Raw genomic sequence first — 17217 nt, 5'->3', positions numbered from 1 at the left:
CCATCCTAGGTCTCTGCCGCTAACTGTAAGCCACCACATGACTTGATTGACATATGGGTAGGCATGTTTCTAGAGACTTTTATCTTAAAGCTGTCAACCTATCCACATGCTCTTGGCAGTCAGAAAGCCCTTTACATATCCTAGTCAGGCTGAGCTCATAGGTAGTCAACTTTAACGCTCTGGAGTATCCTCTTTTAACCCCCTTGGGGCTTGGCTTCTTTCCAAGCCTGCATCATTATGTGGGCCTAAAAGTGCCCAAAATTTACAACCTTTTTAATTTTGCCTTCTTGAATTAAATTTGAATTCTCTTCATAAAAACTCATAATATCAAAAATTCAAAAACAATTGACGAAAAAATAAAAAATAAAAACTCGAAAACAACATTTACAACATAAATAATTATGTGGGGGAGTAAATATAAAATGATTTTCACTCACCTTTTTTTTATTCTGCGCATTTTTATATTTAATCGTAATTTGGGCTGGAACGATGAATTAAAATTATGTGGAGAAGAATAATAGTATGCGAAAATTACTTTCCAAATATAATTAGTCTGTGATTATTTCATAAACCAAGTTACCAATTATTCCCAAAAATTTAAAAGGAAACCGCCTTTAATCGGAAAGCCGAATTAATAAAAATTTGATTAATTACAGCACCCAAATCCAAACGAAATCATCTCCTCTCCTCTCCTGGTACAAAACCTAAAACCCTCTATTCTTATTTTCCCTCTCTCTCTCTCCTGCAACATTTCCTCATTGCTTCTATCGCTTCTCTTGTCATAGATCTCTATCTTTCTTTGATATATGGACAAGCATCAGGGCGGCCAAGATCGAATCGTCTCCACTGGTATCCCTTGTTTCTCTAGTTTTTTTTTTTTTTTTTTTTTTTTTTTTGATGTTTTTGTGTCTACTTTGTGTTTGTTTGTTTGTTGCTATTCAATAAAAATTTGTGAGTCGGTGTATTTTTTTTAAGACTCTGGTAATTCCCAGATTGTGAATTGTTTGATTTACTGGCAATTATTTGTTGGTCCGCTGCCGAGTATATAGCTTTAAGCATTCAAGGTGCGGAATGCATTATGTTTCTGGTCGCACTCATGTCGAAAACAATATGCTGTTCCTTGTGTTTTAGTTGAATTCTTGGTCCCCAAATCCTAAGATAGGGTTTTTGGCTTCTTGATGATGTTTTTGTGTCAACTGGGTGAGAGCGGAATTATTGGTGACCCATTGGTATCCATTATTTGGTTTTGTAAAACTCACTTACAAATACACACTGCTCATAAAGTTTTTACTTGGTTCAGTTTAATAATGCGGCATGTCCATGAGTTATAATTTTTAAGTATGATGCAAGCAACTGTTTGAAGTAGTAAGATGGACCCTCTTCATTGTCCACAGTTGGTGTATTATGTCAGGATGGTCTAGGTTAGAGTTCACAGAATCACTTGATTAAAACACATGTGTGATCATGTTCAGATTTGCAGCTCCTTCCTCTTTTCGAATTGATCGATATTGCTGAGTTGCGAATATTGCTTGACCTTGTATTCTTTTAAGCTAGATTGACGATTGACTAAAGCTACCTTAGAAAGGAGAGCGTCAGCCACTCAGCATTGATGAGTGAAGGTGCACGAGAGAGGAAAGGGTTATTGTTGGACATGTGAAGCTATCTAAGAGAAGAGGGTAGGGGCAACCAATGTGTGAAAGAGGATCGGAATCTTTGGAAGTGTGTAGCAATGTTAAAATCCAAAATGTCACATTGTGAAAGTAGAACACCTTTGCTAGCTGGTATCTGAACTCTCTAGCACCCTTTCCTTTCAAGCCTTTTCTGCTTGGGCAAGTTCTGCCAATGGGTTCGAATAGTCTGCAATGAATGTGATTTTTCTCCTATCCTTTGTGAGGGTTGGGGGTTGGATGTGTGCAGGGGCAGACCTTGTTTCTATTTATAATATTTATCCTCTGTTGCATACACCTTCTGTTTCCAGCTTTTTGGAATGTCTGTGCTTCTATTGTTCTTCTGAGATACTGAACATCTGCAATTCTGGGTGCAGGAGAGAGACCTGTAAAGTCAGATATCTTGAAAGAGCAGGTAATTGATTGTATACTCACTAAGAATGTTGTTTCTGTTCATTTATTCCTTTGTATACAAAGGCTTTGGTAGCTGTATTTTATTGATTTTGTAATTTATATTCAGCCACTGTTGCCCAAAGATGAAAGACTAGTTTCGGTGAATCCTTCTCCAGCTGCAGTCATCATAGGGCCTTCAGGTGATGCTACAGAACAACCCAAGTCTTCAGATGTTAGTGGAGAACGAAGCACCCCCCATCCGCTTAATTTGTATTCATCTCATGAAGGGGACATTTATGGTGGTGAGTTTGTTCACCCTTTTCTGCTGTCTCTGGTTTAGGAGGATCAGGATGGTCTAAATAGTAGTGTTTTGAAGTTAGCTATAGTCTGATTCCCATAAACTCTCAAGTGTTGTGACATTGCCCTTGCACATTAAGCCAATTTAAATTTCTGAACTTTTGGTTTCTTTCTCCGGTAGTTCATGAGTGGTCTGATGTTAGCTATAGTTTGATTCCTGTGAACTCTTAAGCGTTGTTTCTTTATCCGGGATTTCGTCAACTATGTTTTAAATGTCATGGTTCTATTTGGTGTTTACTCATAATAAAGAAAAGCTTTTGGTAATAATGACAATGTTCTGCTACTCTTCTCATAATTTATAATTAAAATTGTAAGAGATCAGATTTTAAAGTTCCGTCTGGTTTCAGGTTATGGCAGTAACACTGGTGCTTGGGATGGATATTCGCCATATAATACTGATGGAATGCATGTTTTATCACCAGTGAGTATAATATTCACTTGCGCAATTCTTCTGAATCTCTGATTTCCTTTTGAGCCAAACTTACCTTTGGTTCTTTTTTTGTATTTTTTTTAGGTCATCTACAATGATAATCCTTCTCTTCTGTTTCACTCTGGTTATGGCTTCAATTACGAAATTGCATTTGGACAGTATTCACCAGTCGCTGGTCCTTTGCCTTCTGTAATGGTAGATGGCCAACTTTATTCTACACAACAGGTCCCTTGCTCTCCATCTTATTACCCCCAGCCATCTGAGTTGATGAGACCAGAAAGTAGTAGCACTGACAACATAGGTTATGGGCCAGGACCAGGTTACGTGGTAAATTATAGATCATTTAGTGGAGATCTGTCTGGACATCTTGGTTCTAGTCCTTTAGCATCTCCAACAATTTATCCTCCACCAATGGGCATTCTTGGGTCATACGAATACAATGCTGGGCAGGTTTGTTTTCTTTTAACTTCACTAGTTTAATTCCTTGATAAAGAGATGTTCCTAGACTGGAAGAATTGTTACAGTGTTTCTAGTACTTTTGTTAGAACTCTAAATACGGATACAACTTCGGTCATATTTATATGTTCAGTATTGGAGGCATGTTTTTGTGTTCTGGTCAGCATTGTAGTTATAATTCCCCAATGTGCTTGGTGATCAGAACTTTTGTGTTTATAAGAGGCATATAGTACCATTGCACCCACACTGGTGGTACACAATTCATATGTTCTCGGTGCAATTCAAGATTTTGGAGAATGGCATTAATTGTATTACATTTTGTTAGTCTTGTTTTTTCCCCTTTTCTTTTGGGGTGGAATTTTGGTAGTGAACTCTTTTCTTCCTAGAAATGTGGTGGAGGTTGAAACACATGTCGTGGTAAGAAAAAGATTTATGGGTCAAAGGGTCATTGCAATTGGTGTATGGTTGCTCTTGAAAGGGCCTTAGCAACTGATGTGAAAATATATAAGCACACAAATTAAAACCCTCTTTTGACAATTGTAGTATATGTATTAAGTAGGATCGTTCTGGACCGGGGATTAGGAGGGATTGCTAATCTATGCTAAACTGACTTTAAAACACAAAACTAGGCTTGAAAACACTTAACTAGACTCAAAGAATGGAAAACTAGACTCTAATACCCTAAAACAACTCAAATGACTCAAACAGCACAAAACAAGCTAATTAGACTCAAACCAAACACTAGGAGTAAATTTGGACGAAAATTGGTTTTACTTTGACTCAAAACACTTAAAAACACAAACGAAAACAATTTCTAACTAATATGATCCAACAAAGTAAAGGGGGATTTGGTTTTGATGAATTTAAAGTAAAAACAAATAACTAAAGACTTAGAACAGATTGTAAACGAATTTGGAAAATAAGATAGTAGCTAGAGGTCCATTCTTCACATATAACACTCTTGTACATGAATCGATTTCCAATTGCTTTTCAATAAATTATGAAGCTCAACACCCCAGATTAACCGTGATGCACTAATTAACCCTCAGATTTTCCTTTACTCATTGAATTGGATGAATGCATGCGACAACCCAAATCATTCTCCAAAAGTCCCCCATATGAATGCATAATAGAGATACAATCAAAGATCTTTACGTTCCATGAAAATCATAAGTGTTGACAAGACATTCGTAACTATGAATGCATGATACGTTTGCCAAGAATTCAATTAACGCAATTGTGACTATCAACCTTTACTACTCATGAATATAAATTTGTAACGATTAGGTGAAACTCATTTATATTCTAGCATCAAATTCATGCATGAAAACTAAGTATGCATCCCTAATCAACATACAAGAATCAATTTTGAAGAAAACAGTTAATTGAATTGCATTCACAACTTATCAAATCACAATTGGAAGAAATCAATTCATATCTCAAGGATGTTCATGGCTTCGAATTTTCCCCCTAGCTAAATAGGGGTTTAGCCACTCATGTTCACAGCAAAACGAAAGCAAAAGAAATTAAACATTGTAAATATAGAACGAATTACACCTAGAATGCTCCAACAATCAAGCTCGAACATCCAAAAGGCCTCCCTTCTTTCTTCTTGCTACGGCACAATGGTGGATGAAGTGTATGAGATGAGTTTTGGGATCAGGAATATGTTTTTGGTTGAATGGACTGCGGCAAGGATGTATGGTGGTGGAGAATGATGTAGAATGGTGAATTGTTGTGGCTGAGAGTGTTTCTGAATGGTAGAGGGGTGTTTACAAAATTGTGGTTGAAAAACTCGTATTTATAGGCTAGGGTTTTCACAAATCCTGATGGGAAAAGGCTAGGGTTTTGTAGAAAAAGGCTTGGCCCAATCCAAGGGAGAAAAGAACTAGGGTTGTGCAGATTTTAGGGCTTCTAGAAGTATAGGGTGAGGCACCTATTTAGGGTTTCTAGAAAGGAAGTCTTGTGGCAGGTTCTTGAGCTTCTAGAAAGCTTTGGGGCGCCACCTTTCTAGGGCTTCTAGAAAGGGTGGTGCGGCATGTGTTTAAGTGAAGGGATAGGCCTTCTAGAAGGGATTTAGGTGCCCTTACAGCTGAATATTCATCTTCCAAGTCTTGAATTGATTTCTCCATCTCTTTAGCACGTTCCTAGCTTCATTTGATCTTCAAAAACGTCCATTCCTTGTGCTCCACATGCATGCAATCCAATTCAGCCCCAAAAGTGCTTCAAAATGCATTAAATTACACTTTCTTGCCAACTTTGCCAATTAGACCTACAAACACACTAAAATAGCTTAAAACACTATAATAAGTAGAAACGAGCTATGAAAATGCAAGAAAACAAGCTAACTAAGACGCATAAATATGCTCCTATCAGTAACTCATGCTACTAGTCGATTAGACAGATGCTGCCCATCCATGGGTCAATTCTTGAATAGTTGAAATGTTAAGGTTCATTCTTACTATCACGTCATTAAGTCTCATAAGATTTGGCACATTTTCTCTAATTGTATCTCATTTTAGGTTTTTGAACTAAAATAAATTGTTTGGACTCTGTTGATTATTTTTATTTACTCTAATGTTTATGCATATAATTGTAGAATTTTCTTTTTAAACTTGAACCATGGCCATGCCAAGTTGCCAAGTTGATGCAATTTTTATGGGATGATTAAGAGATGATCCATGATTTACTTTCAGATTTCTCAACAACAGAGACCAATGCATGGATATGGATTGGTTTCAAGTTCCTTTGGTGGACGCTATCCACATGGTAGTTCTTACCAGAGCTCAAACTATGGTGGTGCTTCATATTCGTTTGGTAATGACCGGAACCGACTAAATGTTGACAAGACCAGAAGAAGAGAGAGGGACTGGGACTCTATTTCCGTCAATAATAATTCACATGATATATTCAATGACCGCAACAGAGGACCAAGGGCTTCAAAGATGAAGGGAAAGAGTACTTCTGACCAGAGTTCTTCATCTAGTGTTAGGAAAATGGATCCATCTGCTTCTGGATTTAACCTTGATTCATTGAACCAGCTAATTTTTGTCACAGATTACAAGGATGCAAAATTCTTTATCATTAAGTCTTTCAGTGAGGACAACATTCACAAAAGTATTAAATACAATGTTTGGGCTAGCACGCCTCATGGAAACAAGAAACTTGATGCTGCTTATCATGAGGCAAAGAAGATAAAATGCAGCTGCCCAGTCTTCCTATTCTTTTCGGTATGTTTCTTTGATCTGTTCCTATCTTCCTAACTGTTTGAGCAACTGGGCTGAGGAGGTCCTAGTTGAAAGTGGGTGGCTATATGATTGGTATCAGCACCACAAAGCATTAGGTAGAATGATTGGGTATTGATGCCGATAAGAGCCAGATAATAACTGAAGTTTTAACGTGGCAGTCTCTCTTTCAGATTCAGTAAATATAAACCAGGCAAATTCCCTTGTATGTCATTCGTAGGCCCTATTAACTGTTTGCCATGTCATTCGTAGGCCCAAATAACTGTTTGCCAAAGGCTTTTGTGGTTTCATTTGGTCATTTTTCATTTTTCAGCATTTTTTTTCTTTAAAAATACTATAGATGCTTACAAGAAATTTGTTGTCTGTGCTAAAGTTATTCTATATTTGTTTTGATACGATCTAAACTTTATGTTCTTTAGTTTTGTCAGTCCTCTTAGATTTTGTTGGTTACAACTCACTACAGGTTAATGCTAGCAGACAGTTTTGTGGGGTAGCTGAAATGGTTGGTCATGTAGATTTTGAGAAGGATGCTGATTACTGGCAGCAAGATAGGTGGAGTGGGCAATTTCCAGTTCAGTGGCATATTGTTAAGGATGTTCCTAACATCCGGTTCCGTCACATTCTACTTGAAAATAATGATAATAAGCCTGTCACGCACAGCCGAGATTGTCAGGAGGTAGCATATCTCTCTCAATCTCTGTTATTTTCATTAAAAAAGATTCCATTTTATTTAGAAACTAGAACAATTCTCCAGTTTAGGTTTGGTTTTTGTTGCCACTGTGACCCTCGCGAAAGCCCTTTATGTAAATGCTCATGGTTTTTGAGATAGCTTTATTTTAGGAGTTACCTTGCCCTCTCAAAACCTTCCAAGTTGGGTGGGTCATATTGGGTATATCTTGTTCAAATATGAAACAAGCGAAGTTTGAATTGGAGTTGGGAAGGCTTATTTGAACCCATTTTGAATCTAGATGAGCACTCTTAACTAATGGATCAACCATAAAAAATCACTTTCCAAACTATTTTTTGTTTATACTCTATGGGTTTACAACGTTAATCTTGTGTAGTAGACAGTTCACATGCAATGCATTCAATCTATTTCCTTTTACTTGTGTCTTTAACTTAAGTTTGGCTCTAATGCGGATTGAGAGTTTGCGTCTGCCTTACATTTTATTTCCTGACGGTGAAACATTATCAGGTGAATCTGAAACAAGGTATTGAGCTGGTGAAAATTTTCAACGATTTTGATGCACGAACATCTATTATAGATGACTTTGAATTTTATGATGAGCGGGAAAAATCCTTGAAGGAAAGGAAAGTTAAACAAGAAGCTAGTTCGACTACAGATGCTTCTGATTCAGTTGGCGTTGATTCTGTTAAGGAAATTTCTGATAGTTTTGATCATGCCCTGCAGTTGAAAGGAAGTAACGGCAAAGAAGTAGCAAAAACCGAACATGACATTAGCTCTAAAACAGAAGCTGCTTCAGCAATCCTTGAACATGATTCCTCTATGGACCAAATATCTGATAGCTTATCTCAAGTATTGCAGTTGGAAGAGGGTGACAAAGACTTAGCACTGCCATCTGAAAGTAGTAATGATGGAGACGACAGCAAATCGGTTGACAGGAAGGCGACAGGTGTATCAACTACTAGTGCTTAGGCATTTTAGGCATGCATGCAGCGACAACATACTAGTAGGTGTACCTTTGTGATTTTTAAGAGTAGTTCACTCATTGACAAAGCACGAGGTGGTAATTTCGTCATCTCAAGCAGTCAGGATGCAAGCTGACTCCGTTTTATAACCTTTTTTTCCCTTTACTTGATGATCAGTTGTCCAGAACAATTAGGTGGTACTCGAGGGGGGCGTGCTTGGCAGGAAGGCTGTTTAGTTTTGTATCTGAAGCTCTGTTTTCTTTATTGTAGGGTTAGAATTAGATTTTTGGTTTTGGCGATGTGGAGGTAGTTTGTTGAAAGCAATGCAGGTTGTGGGTATTTGTATACTACGTCTCTCTCTAGGAGATACCTTTTAGAGGTTGTAACTTTAGAGTTGTCCAACTGGTGTTCTGCTGGCGGCTCAGCTGGGTAACGGAGCGTTCCCCCCCCCCCCCCCCCCCCCCCCAACAACAAAGACCCCCAACCCATTTGGGTTGGATTTGAGAGGTTGATCAATCAATAAACGAATGGAGGAATGAATGAATTCAGAAAACGCATTTACTTTTGCATAAGATTTTCCTTCCTTTTTTTCATTCTATTACGTGTCGCGATTCGTGAATGAATGAAATCACAAACTAAAGACGTTTGATAATTTTTGTGCATATGATATGATGGATTGATTTGGCCTGGTATGCAATGCATGTATCTCATATCTTCCCCCCCCCACCCATTGCCAAACAACGACGGTTTGGTTCTGTTCGTGGAATGGATTCTTTGGGAATCAATTTAGTTTCCATCGGTTCATTTCAGGAACGATTTATGTACGAAATGAGTCATTGAGGTGTTATTTCCTTGAAAGTACACTAGTGCTCATTTAAGAGAGAAGTAGAAAAAAAAAAAAAAAATCAAACTGCATTCTGCACACCGAGCATAACACCAACCATAAAGGTTCAAGGATCCAGTTCCAGTACTTGGAATTTGCGCCCACCACGGGCAAACTGAAGCTCCTCTAGCCGGCTGCTGCACATGATGATCGACATTCTCATGCTCTAACTGATTCATAAATCTTAATGTACTTGCCAGCTGTGTTGTTCCAGCCATTATCAATTTCCATAACCTTCTTAACAATGCCATTCCATTCATCTCCTCCTGCACCACCAATTATAATTCAATAACAGCCAGACGAGAATAATTACAAACTAGTACATAAATCGGAACCCAACATTTTCTTCCCATCTTAAGCCACATTTCATAAATCGGATTCTACAACATACTTGTTCTCTTGCAATGGCATGATGTGTGCACTGTGTACAACATAGGTTGGGCAAAAAACATATGAAAGTAGAGAAAAGTAGAATTTTCCAATTTGTATCTTGTTGGTCCTCAACTACAGTAAAAACTAAGCAAGATCTAATACAAGCAGCACTTACTGTTTTGTAGCATGCAAATCACACAAGAGTGAGTAACAAGAAAACTAAGCAAGTTCTATACAAGGAGAACTTACTGTTTCTGTAGCAAGCAAATGCACGACCTAGAGCCCCATTCAGGGATCCTTCGTCGATTCCTTCAAAAACAAATCTAACAAAAAGAGTTGCAGCATTGGTTCCAACACTTCTACCAATAATACTCAGAGCATAATAATTTTTCACCCTAGTAATATCTACTAGAACCCCAGAGCATGCACTTTTTAACTATTGAAAAATAAGTTACCCATTGGCCATGTCATGATTTTGTTCATCATCCATGTCAAAGACTGTGTCTGCAAGACCGCCGGTCTTTCTAACTACTGGGACCTGAAACAATCGGTTGAACCCAAGTGAGACCTTTAAATAACTTTGTTTCTACACTTTTATTGTGTATTTACATTTAACTACAATGTGAATAAAATCATCTTCCGACAAACACGACAGTAGCCAAAAAACCATACATAGAAAAAATGGTGTAGCAAGAAAGTATATGCACACAGTAATGAATGCTGATCATGTCATATTTTTTATGCACAATTCTGATCAAGCTCTGGAGTACTTCAGTAAAGTTGTTAGTATAGCCATCAACATAAAATGGCAGGATTTTAAAGTCCAGCAGAAATACATACTGCCCCATAACGCATTCCAATCATTTGGGCAAGTCCACATGGCTCGTACATGGAAGGAACTAAAATAAAGTCTGCAGCGGCATACAGCAAGTGGGATAGCTCCTCACTGCATAGCAAAGTAAATCAGAAACAACAAAATTTAGCAAGCAGAAACATCTGAATGCTGGGAGGAGCTATCCCAGTTGCTGTATGCTGGGAGGAACTAGAATAAAGTCAATAGCAGCATACAGCAGGAAAGCAAAACTTAAATCATGGTGTTTCAAGATTAATTACCTATACATCAATAATATCCGAATGCTGGGACCTTGGTTATGCTACAAAAATGATATCAAATATGGACATCTGTTAGCTTGCTTTGACTCAGAAGGTAGGGGAAGAAACAAAGAAAAGAAGATCATAAAGCAGGAACTGGCTCATTAAAGTTAGTGTCCTATTTTGTTTAGGATTGTATTAGGAAATAATTAAGCTTACTTGTACAATTAGACTGGGAACCCTAGAAGATAATTGGAAATGGAAAGAAAGTGTATTTTCCTATTTCATATAGCATAGGAAAGAAAGTGTACTTTCCTATTCCATATAAAATAGGAAATAAAGTATTTTCCTATTTCCACATAAGATAGGAAACTTAATCAGAAAAATAGGCATGTAAACCACACCCTATACTTAAAAATAGGGTGCTGCAAGACTGGAAAAGTGGGAGCAAAACCAGAGACAGTCGAGAAAGAGAAAAGGGATTAATTTTAGGGCTTGCAAAAGTACTGTATGCTCTATTATTAATCAAAGAAGCTGTGATTTCGCTAGGTAGAGAAATCACAACTGGACGTAGACGAAAGTTCTGCTGAACCAGTATAAATCTTGTGTGTTTCTAGTTATTCTCTAATTTGCTGCGTCTAGTCTATTGGCAGAGACATAAAAGAGCAAGATCCAGTAAAGAAGAGTCAGAGTTATAACAAAAGCCTCCGACATCAAAAGATTTAAATAAAACAAGTTGAACATCGTTAGGATTTTAATTAAGGTACAAGAGATTATTATAACAGAAAAGGGATGTATGGAGCATTCACACAAGGTTCTTCAGACATAGATACCTAGAAAATGAAAATAAAATAAAATAAAAAAATAAAAAAAAAAGAAAAAATGAGAGAAGCCTCAAATCCCTTACCAATTTTGCAAGACCTTCAAATTCACTTTCAACCCGAGAATCAGGAGCTTTTCCCAGTATAACCATTTGTCCACCCTAATGAGTCCAGTATTTGGAGGAATGAGAAACTCATGGAAAGCACACTCTGAACTTTTATCAAAGACTATAGCGAGTCAGGAAACAAGTATAGAATCTAAAGAAAATACTTTGGAGAAAAGACAAGTAAATAGTTGCCAATATTTTCACAACTAAATAAATAATTGCTTTGACAATGGACATCTTTTCAGAAACCAACCTTGTACCAGCTTACATAACACTGGTAGTTTTCACAAGGTCTCACTCTCTATACATGTCAAAATGTCTGACAAGAAAAAATCTTGTTGGTGCGTGTGTCTATATATATACAGAGACTTTCTATAAGAAGGATGTCCAATAAGAAAAAGTGCACGCATCATTCCTAGGCACCAACACATTCCTGCTCAGCTATCCACATAGCCCAGGCAAAATTTAGAACACAAAAAGATGTAACGTGGTAACAAACTTACAAGTTCCTCAACTTGCTTAATTGCATGAGTAATCAAATGCAGACCCTTTTGTGCAACTAAACGAGTGATACATACAACCAAGGGAACCTTGAGTGCAGTATCTGGCACATGGTCGCCTGAGGCCAAACCAAGTCCCCTTTGGACATAGTATTTGCATAATTTCTTGCCCTCAGGGTTTTGAGCTGCAAGAAACAGAACAAATGATAATGAAAATAAAAACTACTGTGCAATGGGTTCAATTCTTAGTAAAAGCATTTCCAGACTTGCAAATCTAATAAAAGCTTACTCATAAGTCCTTACCACGAAACTTTGAAGGCAAGAAAACATCAGTAGAAGGGTCCCACATCGCAGTGTCTATTCCATTTACTATACCAAAGTACCTATAAATTTACATATTTAAATATCAACAAATGCAAAGACAAGAAGAGATTTTCACTTTCTTTAAAGTCAACAAGAGGTTTTAACTCTTAATCAGAGAGCAGAGTAAACATCATGTTGAAAAGTAAATTGCTTACTAATTACTTGTTAGTAAATGGTTTACTTAGTAGATTTTCTATTTGTCATTTTGTGAAACTGTTTTCTGTTGAGATAGCTTGAGCTCATATGCCAGGTGTAGGCCTTAGATCAGTTTTCATTGTAATGGCTCACATGCCTTGTAATTGCCATGTGTCATAATCACAATGGCTTATGTATTGAATGGTGATGATGACTGATGTAAGGAATGAAGAATATATGAAAGTGGAGCATCATTCTAAACGGTTAGAATGTTGCTGTTATGAAATATTCTCTCTGCTTCTCTCTCTAGTTTTTCTTCTCTCTCTTCATTCTTCTTGCTCCCTTCGAAATCCAAGTCATCAGATTAATGGAAGCTTACCCAAATCTTAACACATCAAGCTGAATATATATATAGGCACACAATATGCAGCTAGTAACAAGCATGAAAGTTTCCTGCGTGGGAAACCATACTTCAAATAAATTCATGCAAAAAGCATTATTTGTCCACAATGGATTTTAAAGTAACTGAGGTAGGTGTTACAAAGACCACCAGGAAGTGATGTTATTCACAAATCAAGATTTGGAAAATCCCAAGCATGATTGAGGCCTGGAAGATCCCAACATATAATTACGTAAAACAGAATTAAGCTTACCATGTGTAGAAACTTAGTATTAATCGTGGAAATCACATGCTATATGACCTCATTGATATTAGATCTATTTACTACATAAAAAGAACAACAACATGATGAAAGGTCCGCAAATGGTACAAACTATAATCCCCAAGTTCTATTTGGATCATTTGATTGTTATGTATAATTCAAATATTCAACAAGGAGTGAGCTATTTCTAAGAAGCCTCTCTGCCTATCTCTAAATGTTCTTGAAAGTCACCATACATTTGATCATGATTAAAACATGAGAGTGTAATGTTATTGCAGTTTTTAAAGGAGACAAAATGCATGAAAAAATATCACTAAAGGCAACTGGTAATTGCCACTTGCCAGAGCTTCTATTGCAACAGCATTTCAATAATGGTTGATACAGTACCCTTATGTCTTATTCAGCGACAGAGCAACATATAAAAGTTTACTTTTTTGGGAAAATTTGAAATAGGTCCAATTTTATAGGCCTGCTTTTGAAATATGTCCAATTTTTAGTGACTTTTGACTTTTGAAATAGGTCCAATTTTTAGTTACTTTGGACCCATATCAAAAGACCCCTACTTTTTTTTATCAAACCTCAAAGTTTATGAAAAATGTAAAACAATTTATGTTCATTATCACACTTAAGGAACTTACTTATCACGGTTTCTTATCAAAGTACTTGAAAGCCATCCAGAGCAGAGTGTTTCCTTGAGATATGTTGGAGAAACTGTACTGAAAGTGAAAGAAAGAATCACTTGTTCACACAACAGATACAAGGGGTGAGCTTGTGTGTGCTCATTCTCACACAAGCACAATGAGAAATATAAGATTACACTAAAGGAAGAGATGGTGTTGCCTTTCAAAATACATCTAGAAAGAAAAGAAAATCCACCACTAGAGTAATCAATATATTTTACGTGTGGACTTAATATGAAATTTGATCAAGTCAAGGTCAATCACTTGGTATAGACCTTTTTCCTACTTTGATGAAGGCATCTGCATCTGCCAGCAAAAAAGGAGTAGATAGACATTGATGCTATACTCTATCCCACAGGACAAAGTCTGGTCTAATGTTGCACCACTAGTTAGAGATGTGTGGGGGGGGGGGGGGGGGGGGGGGCAACCTTGATTTGATAATAAAGATAAACTGTGAATGTGACCACTATGGGAAAACCAGGCACAACTATAAGATGTTCAAGGACTCGTCCTCACAGAGTACCAATGTTTTTGGTATCGGTACAGTATTCAAGGGAAGAGATGCACATTCTTGAATGGTTATGAGAGTAAAGCTTTCCATTAAATATAAAATAAGTAAAAGATAGTGAACAAGTAATTCATTTCCACTTCTGCACAAACTAAACATGAAAATTGCAGAATCAAACTCTATCCTTGAGAGATCTGGAAACAGAAAACCAGAATTTCAATAACCTATGAAGCAGCTGCTTTCCACTTTAATCAAATAACATAGAAAGATAGCTCTTCTAAACCCCGAAGCTACAGATGCCCACAAGAAGCTGAAAAACGAATTCTATCCCATAAATACTCCACCTCCTCACCAAGCACACTCGCAAAAACCCTCATACTCCTTTCCCCGCATATAAGCGAGAAGTTTGCGAACATAGCACCTTAGATAGCTCAAGGAATTAAATTAAAAAGTAACAAAACGGTGAATTTCTTAGCTGTGGTTGGCCATGGTTATTGTCTGCGATATGAGCAAATAAAGAAAGAAAATAGAGATAAATTCAATTACAAAACCAACAAGCAAGACCGCTTACACTACTGCATTGCTGTAGACGATTCCACCTTTCAATAAGCTTAACCTCTCAGGATTATGGCCAACAGTTCGATCATCAATTGCCTAAACCATATTGATAGGCGTAAGAGACATGGTAGTTTCGTCTGTTAAAGTGTAACATTTAAAAATTCAACAAACTGATTTGATAGGGTTCCAATAAATACACATGCATACATGACATTCATGTATGCAATTTTTTTTCCAAAAACAAATATCTTAAAGGGACCTAAGAACCAATCAAATCCATGTAAAGAGCTCACTTTTTCAAAGTTAGCATACAAAGATCCATCAAGACCGCACATGCTCAGTTGCTCTTGTCTGCCATACGAAGAAAACACTGCTTATGAAAAGGTTTAGAAAAATAAATTTGAATGATAATGAAACAGCTATTTTTGAAGTCATATTGATCATAAAATGCACACAAATTAAAAAATACAAGCAAAACAAGTATTTCTCTGTTAGATAGATGGGTTATAAAATGTGAGCGAAAATGTTTAATTACAAATAACTCATTTAATTCGCAGCCAAAATAGAAGACCCGACTCTTGCTCATCTCCAGATTCCTGTATATTACGCAAAACTGAGGTTGAGAGTTCACGCATACTAGGATTTTATCAGTTCAACAACATGAACAAAGTGGATGTAAAACTTTGGAATAAAAGGTTTAACTATAAATAATTGAGACATTCAGTCAGGTAAAAAGCAATCAAAGGATGCACAACAAAGAAAGATTGATCAAATGGTGATGGAAAAAGTAGCATGCAAAAGGAGCAATATAGAAGCATTTACTTACCTTTTCTCCATAAGAAATATTTTTTCTTACCTACATTCACCATAGTGCTCCATGTTATGGATTGTCAATACTACTCTTGGTTTCTACAAATTAGAGAATTACACAAGATCATATTAATATTATTCACAAAAATCAACTATTTTACTACATTGTTATCCATCAGGCATATGAAGCTGAGGCAGTGACAATAACAGAAGTAGATACCTTAAGTGAGAGATAATGATACATATCCCAATAAAGTAACGGCAAAGCACCTGTCTGCCATTCATGGACATGAATAATATCAGGTTGTGTTCCAGTCGCCTGCAATGACGTATCGTATACTCTTGTCAGATGCTGGAAGAACAAATTGTGAAGATAGTATTGGAAGAACAGAGTTACCGAGTTTTCAAGTAATAACCTGCATCCATTCAAGGCAAGCACGACTAAAGAAGAGATATGCTTCGAGCTCATTGTAGGAACCCCCATAGACATGATGGCCCTTAAAGAAGTGATGTGATGGGTCAATAAGTATAACTGGGATTCCTGAAACTATCCCAGTGTATGCATTAGTGGGAATCCAGTTTCCATGGTGAAAAGAGTTATATGTTGCGACCAACGAGAGGTCATTGATCTGGTGCTTCTGGATACACTCGTAGAAAGGAAGCATTACATGTACAGTGTGGCCGCGCGATAAAGAAGCTCGAGCAAGTCCAGTGACAACATCAGCAAGACCACCAACTTTGGCAATGGGTGCCATTTCAGCGGTGACATGAACTAGGTGCATGAGTTTGGAATCTTTAATTACTTGGGAGGGAGGTTCCAAGTTGACGTCCCAAGAAGGGAAGGGCTTCTTCCAAAAGGGGATATCATCATCAGGAGAAGGCCAAGCGAATTCCTAAGCGAATTCCAAAAGGGGATATCATCATTAGGATGCATGAATCATTAATAATGGATGAAGTCTTGTCCTAGGCAATTACTCTAACCATACACCTTAAACCCTAATAGATAATGGATAGATGGAGAAATGAGCAGAAACTGTACCTGTGGAATGCGGAATTGACAAGAGCAAGACTGCTTCTGCTTCTGCCTCCGCCTCCGCCACCTCCATCTGGTGCTCGTCGGAGGAGGATGACATAAGCTGCTGCTTCTTGTTTCAAAACAAGAAAACAAGTCTCCCGCAATCGCAATTGCTGTCGTCTCCATTTTTGGTTTCAGAGACCCAATCGAGATCATATGCACTCACTCACTTACTCGGGTGGGACAAGTAGCTAAAAGAAATTAGAATCCCAAAGAATGATTCCCCACACGATTCCATATTCCTAATTTCTAACCAGATAACCTTTCATTTTTAACTCTCTCTCTCCCCCTCTTTCCCCACTATTCTATTCATAACACGTGTCCTGTTTTCACTGACCTTTATTGTAAGGAAGAAAATATCGGTAATATCGGAAATATCGGTAGTCCGAAAACACGGAAATATCGATGGAAATATCGGGATAATATCGATATCAATAAAAATTACATGGAAAC

General features: G+C 37.3%; 2 protein-coding genes across 6 annotated transcripts; one reads left to right on the top strand and one right to left on the bottom strand.

Moving 5' to 3' along the window:
• The first annotated feature begins 647 nt into the window (after window positions 1–647).
• Window positions 648–8548, top strand: LOC103424906 (YTH domain-containing protein ECT3). Of its 3 annotated transcripts, none has more exons than XM_070810450.1 (9): window positions 648–695; window positions 786–849; window positions 2045–2082; window positions 2188–2362; window positions 2765–2838; window positions 2932–3297; window positions 6000–6533; window positions 7012–7224; window positions 7744–8548. In XM_070810450.1, the coding sequence occupies exons 2-9, from the start codon at window positions 807–809 to the stop codon at window positions 8203–8205; spliced, it is 1905 nt and encodes a 634-aa protein (XP_070666551.1). In that variant the 5' UTR covers window positions 648–695; window positions 786–806; the 3' UTR covers window positions 8206–8548. The 3 variants fall into 3 exon arrangements, with proteins under 3 accessions (XP_070666551.1, XP_028947500.1, XP_070666550.1); XM_070810449.1 differs by lacking the exon at window positions 648–695 and adding an exon at window positions 1555–1781 and having other exon boundaries at window positions 711–849; XM_029091667.2 differs by having other exon boundaries at window positions 670–849.
• Window positions 8549–9027: 479 nt separating this feature from the next.
• LOC103415730 (uncharacterized) lies at window positions 9028–17003 on the bottom strand. 3 transcript variants are annotated; one of them, XM_029091669.2, is made up of 15 exons: window positions 16729–17003; window positions 16106–16582; window positions 15910–16008; window positions 15736–15788; window positions 15173–15230; window positions 14893–14975; window positions 13772–13849; window positions 12277–12356; window positions 11977–12158; window positions 11453–11527; window positions 10567–10607; window positions 10294–10399; window positions 9909–9991; window positions 9703–9776; window positions 9028–9347 (listed from the first exon to the last, which is right to left on the bottom strand). In XM_029091669.2, exons 1-15 carry the CDS (start codon window positions 16918–16920, stop codon window positions 9241–9243), a joined length of 1788 nt encoding a protein of 595 aa, XP_028947502.1. In that variant the 5' UTR covers window positions 16921–17003; the 3' UTR covers window positions 9028–9240. The 3 variants fall into 3 exon arrangements, with proteins under 3 accessions (XP_028947502.1, XP_028947503.1, XP_028947504.1); XM_029091670.2 differs by lacking the exon at window positions 13772–13849; XM_029091671.2 differs by lacking the exons at window positions 10294–10399; window positions 10567–10607.
• Between the last annotated feature and the right edge of the window lie 214 nt (window positions 17004–17217).

The sequence above is a fragment of the Malus domestica genome, chromosome 13 (genome assembly GCF_042453785.1).
Source record: "Malus domestica chromosome 13, GDT2T_hap1".
Lineage (NCBI taxonomy): Eukaryota > Viridiplantae > Streptophyta > Magnoliopsida > Rosales > Rosaceae > Malus > Malus domestica.
The sequence above is the reverse complement of the archived record's forward strand: the minus strand, read 5'-3'. Positions and strand labels throughout refer to the sequence as shown.